Below are 5,231 nucleotides of genomic sequence, written 5' to 3'. Positions count from 1 at the left end.
CTGGTGAGGTCTGGCCGGCAGCTGGTGCTCAGGGGTGGCCGCAGTCCGGGCCCTGTGCGCCCGCCCAAGGGGTTGGTGTGAGGGGCGGTCCCGACGCTCTGCCTGAGCCCGCCCGCGCCCCCTCAGGAGCAGGCCTCGTGGGTGTGCCAGTGCGAGGAGAGCGTGGTGCAGCGGCTGGAGCAGGACTTCAAGCTGACCCTGCAGCAGCAGAGCTCCCTGGACCAGTGGGCCCGCTGGCTGGACGACGTGGTCACGCAGGCCCTGAAGCAGCACGCGGGGAGCCCCAGCTTCCCCAAGGCCGCCCGGCAGTTCCTGCTGAAGTGGTCCTTCTACAGGTGGGTGTCCTTGATCGCGGGCCAGGGGCGGGGCTGGGGGCTCGGGGATCGTCCCGCTTTCAGTGTCCCCACCTGCGGGCCTCGTCCTGGTGGAGGCCCCCAGGGCCAGGCCCGAGGTCCTGTGGCCCAGAAGTAGGTGGCAGGGTTCCGCAGCCAGACATCGCCGTCGGGCCTCCTGGAGAAACACAGTGGCTTGTGCTCCCTAGCAACACCCCACAGAGCGTCAGTAGAAGAAGTGGTTCCAAGGCATGACTCCCAGGACGAAAGCAGGAGAGCGGATGAGGGCAGATGGCGGATGAGAGCGAGGGTTGGGGAGACGGTGTGAGGTGGTCCGTTAGGGCAGTGAGCCAAACAGGAAGCAACCATCGGCCGTTAGTCACTCACTGCCAAGTGTAAGCGGGAGGCAGAAATGGGCGTCAGTCCCCCTGTGGTCCATGTGTCCCCATGAAATGGTACCGGGCAAGGGTCAGGCGTGTCGGGGGTATATATTTTTTAAGTGTATTTGTAAATATATTATAGTCAATCATGATTATATACAAATATAGAACTAATTCTATGTGAATAAATATGAAGAGATTATCTCAAGGAAGTGGCTCACGCAGTCGCAGAGGCTGGAAAGTCTGAGTTCCATGGGGCGGGCCGGCGGCGTGGAGGCCCTCGGGCGGGTGCTAACACGGCAGCCACAGTGGGACTTCCCCAGGGAAGGCTCGGGTTTGCTCTGAAGCCCTTTCAGCTGATTAGATGAGGCCCACCCATGATCCGGATGGTCATCGTCACTTAATGTCAACGGATGGTAGCTGTTCTAAGGCTGTCAGGCCGTGTGTGACCCAGCCCATCAGCCACCCCCACAAACACCCTCATGCGACACCTGACTGGCGTTTGAGTGAATAACTGCATTTGAGTGAATAACTGAGTACTATAGTCGAGCCGAGCCAACACATAAAACTAACCATCACAGAAAGTAAGCATGAGAGAGGAAAAATACGGAGAAAGAAAGAAAAATGTGAAAAAGAGAACTCATGGAAGAAAAATGAAAAGATCCAGAAGGGTCAATATCCAGCTGATAGGAATTTTTTTAAGAGAGAAAATGGAGGGAAAGAAAACAATAAAAACAATCAAGAAGCTATCTCAGAACCGGGGGGTGCTGAGTCGAAGAAGCCGCCAGGTTCCCAGCACTGCGAGTGAGCCCCTCCCCCAAAGAGCCTCCCTGTGACATTTCAGAGCAGCAAGGTCAGCAGGAGACAGGCAGAAAGGCTTCCGAGAGAAAGCGACGGGCCAGTTGAAGGCCTGGGAACCAGGACAGTATCTCCCGACTGACCTTGAATGCAGAATCCAGACAGCAGGTGAGCGACGTCTTCAGGATTCTCAAGGAAAACCATGTCGGAGCCGCAATTCTAGCCGTGTAGACGGGAGCCGAGAACCAGGCTCCAGGAGGCACGCGGCCCAGAAAATAGGGACCATGCTCGCTGAGAGCAGCCCGGCTGTCAGCTGGTGACAAATCCGTGGAAAGCTGAGCACTTTTTAAGGAGGCAGTTAGCCCAGGAAAGTGCTGGCCGTTCTAAGGCTGTCAGGCCGTGTGCGACCCAGCCCATCAGCCAGCCATGGCCAGCGGATCAGATCACCCTCCTCCTGCTCGTGCGAATAACATTTTACCGCCACTCGGCCATACTCATTCGTTCAGGACTCTTGGCGGAGTTGAGAAGTGTGACCATGTGGCCACGAAGCTGAAAATATTTACTGTCTGGGTCTCAGCCAGCCGCCAGAGACTCCGTCCTCGCCTCTACCCTGGCCTCACCGCCTCGGGGCCTTTGCACTGCCCACCCCGCCGCCTGCGACAGCCTTCCCCAGCGAGCCCTCTGGCCCATCGCCATCAGAGTGCCCCCAGAGCTCCCTAAGTAACAGCACGCTCCTCTCCACCCTCTGTCCCCCACGCCCTGCTTTATCTCACAGCCCCTGTCACCTCGCTCTCTGTTTGCCCATCTGCTGTGTGTCTCCTCAGTGACCAAGCACACTCCCCGAGAGCCGGGACGTAGCTTTTGTCCACTGCTGTGTCCCCAGCATCTAACTGTTGGTTGAGCGAATGAACCAGGAAGGAAGGATGAGCCCCACGTACCACGTGGCTCAGCCACGAACGTAACACCCCATCGCCCCAAAACAGAACACCGGTTTAGCCCAAAAAATGACGAAGCAACGTCGAGGTGATGGACGAGGAGAGGGGTGCACCTCTGCGTCCGCGGGCACGGAGACGCCGTCTGGAGGCCCAATCTGTCCCCAGGTGGGAAGCCACAGGGAGAGCCAGGACCTGCGGAACGAAGAGCAGCAGGATGGACCACACCATAGAAACGTGGGAATGAGGACGAGAACGCAGCCGGGAGTTGAAGGGGGGTCACTGCCTCCATGGGGTGCGTGGCTCTTCTCCGTAAGGCCCGAAACACCGTCTGACTTTGTTTCATTAGGTTTAAGGGACTCATTTCTGTGGAACCCACCAGAAAACTGAACAAGCGGGCAGGGCCTTGGCGTGGGACCGCCAAGCTCGGGCCGAGCTTCTCTGGGTGCAGGCCTGTGGATGCTCCTCCCGGGGAAGCCGCATGCCACGTGGAGAACCCGGAACATTCTGAGACCGTGGAGGCGGCGCAGAAGAGCGAGCGAGCCCGCGCCAGCCCAGACACCGGGCCCGGGGTGGCGAGTGCAGAGTCCCGCGCCCGATCTGCGGGGTCAGGGTATGGGGGCCTTCAGTGAAAGGGGGCCGGAACTGAGCTGGGCGGGCCGCAGAGGTGCCAGGGGACCCGAACAGAGTGCCGGCAAACAGCGTTTAAATTGCCTGGATGTCAGCAGTGTCCAGCCATGTGTGACCCCGCGGCTGGCAGACAGCGTCCAGGAGAAGGGAGCTGATGCAGTGTCAAAGCGAGCAGAGCTTCCGGGGGGGGACGGGCAGGGGCGACAGCCTCCTTCCCAGGGCCCGCAGGTCACGTTCGCCACTCTGCCTTTAGGGGGGTGGCCATACAGAACCGAAGAAGCTGCTAAAGAGAACATGTCACGAACCATGGGCCCTTTTGCTCTGTCCCTTACTCACGGCCTTTGGGTTCATGAACGTTCTCCAAGTGACCTCTGCTTTCGAAAAGGACACTTCGGACATGCACAGTCACCGCCCGGGTTCCCTCCGTGGTTGTCAGCTGTCTTTACTGATGCACCTGCAGCCCCACTGTTACTACGAAAGTTCTAGACATGAAAATTTCCAAATGTTTATTTGAGCAAACATCAGTTCACATCGGGCAGTGCCAAACCCAATGTGATTGAGAGCCTGCAGGGACAGAAGCGAGGGACAGCAGAGACATGATTTAATTGGCTAAACAAAGCAGAGAATAGTTCAAGTGATAGTTTTCTTGGCACATGGCACACGACATGTAAATGAACGGGCATGGCTGTGTGCCAATAAAACTTTATTTATAGACCTCTGAAAGGTGGATTTCAGGTACTTTTCATGGGTCACCAAATATAATTCTTTTAACTTTTTTCCCAACCATTTAAAATGTAAACCATCCATACCTTGCAGGTTCCACAAAAACAGGTGGCAGACTGTGTGGGCTGCTTTGAGCTGTAGTTTGCCATTTCACACTTTGATGAAAGAGGTTAAAGCACCCTGAAATTCTGCCTTGTTTTTAGGTGCCTACACTGACTGGGGAGGGGTGGGAGTGGGGGCACCTGAAGGCTGGGAAGGCAGCGAGGAGCGGGGGGGTCAGTAACGGCCGGGATGACCCCCTTACCACAGGTGGTCTCCAGGGCCGGTGTTTGTTTGCAGCGGCCTCTTCTGAGAGCCACTGCTGCGGTCCACCCCGCATCCGCCTGTCCCCACTTCAGTCACCGGGACACGGGGGTGGTCTTGGCAGCTGGCAGGCCCCTCGTGGGCCTAAGGGGTCCCCGCACAGCCTCAGAGCCGAAGAACAGCCTAAGAGCCTGGCTCCCCTGCCCGCGGGGAGCCCGTGCCCTCCGGAAGGGGCCCAGCCTGTCTGCCCGTCCCCCAGCTCCATGGTGATCCGTGACCTGACCCTGCGCAGCGCGGCCAGCTTCGGCTCCTTCCACCTCATCCGCCTGCTGTACGACGAGTACATGTTCTACCTGGTGGAGCACCGCGTCGCTGAGGCCACCGGAGAGACGCCCATCGCCGTCATGGGGGAGGTGAGGCGCCCCGCCCCGGGGACTGCGGTGGGGGCCACAGGGCGGCGGGCCGGGGCGCAGGCGAAAGCGAGGCACACGGAGCATAGTGGGCCTGCGGGCCCGGACAGAGGGACAGAGCTCTCTGCTGGAGCCCGCAGGCCGGGGTGCGCGTCCTCGCCCCTCTGCCACCTACTCACTGTGACCCCGGGCAGGGCTTCCCGCCTCTGAAATGCCCCAGGGGGGTTTTAACTGTGGTAAAATAGATATTACAGGATTTGCCATTTTAACCATTTTCAGGTGAACAATTCGGTGGCATTTGGTACATTCGCAGTATTGTGCAGCTGCCATCTCTAATTCTGGAACATTCCACCACCCCCAAAGAGAAACCTGGTCCCCAGTAGTCACTCCCCTTCCCCCTTCCCCAGCCCGACACCCACTCACCCACTCTCTGTCTCGGTGGACGCGCCCGTTCTGGACATGTCCCATTCATGGAATCACACACGTGTGGCCCCTGCGTCTGGCGCCTCTCGCTGAGCGGCGTGTGTTCAGGGTCCGTCGGCGCGGTGGCCGGTATCGGTGGCCAAGTGCACTCTGCTGCGTGGACAGCCAGCATTTTGCTCCCCCATCGCCCACCGCTGAGCATTCGGGCCGTTTCCGCCTGTGGCTGCGCTGGACGTGGGTGCACGGGTTTTGCTGAAGTGTCTGTCTCCAGTTCCTCTGGGGCACGTGGCGTTGTTTTGA

At 58.8% G+C, this 5,231-nt stretch overlaps 1 protein-coding gene across 1 annotated transcript in view; it reads left to right on the top strand.

The window, feature by feature from the left end:
• The window catches only part of RFX2 (regulatory factor X2), a 52,467-nt gene that overhangs the window by 43,355 nt on the left and 3,881 nt on the right, over positions 1 to 5,231 (top strand). Inside the window, exon 15 of the mRNA XM_023538599.1 lies at positions 4,358 to 4,511. Coding sequence (XP_023394367.1) covers positions 4,358 to 4,511 — 154 coding nt within the window. The remainder of the gene's footprint in view (positions 1 to 4,357; positions 4,512 to 5,231) is intronic.

This window comes from Pteropus vampyrus, unplaced genomic scaffold (assembly GCF_000151845.1).
Source record: "Pteropus vampyrus isolate Shadow unplaced genomic scaffold, Pvam_2.0 Scaffold226, whole genome shotgun sequence".
NCBI classification, from domain to species: Eukaryota; Metazoa; Chordata; class Mammalia; order Chiroptera; family Pteropodidae; genus Pteropus; species Pteropus vampyrus.
The sequence above is the reverse complement of the archived record's forward strand: the minus strand, read 5'-3'. Positions and strand labels throughout refer to the sequence as shown.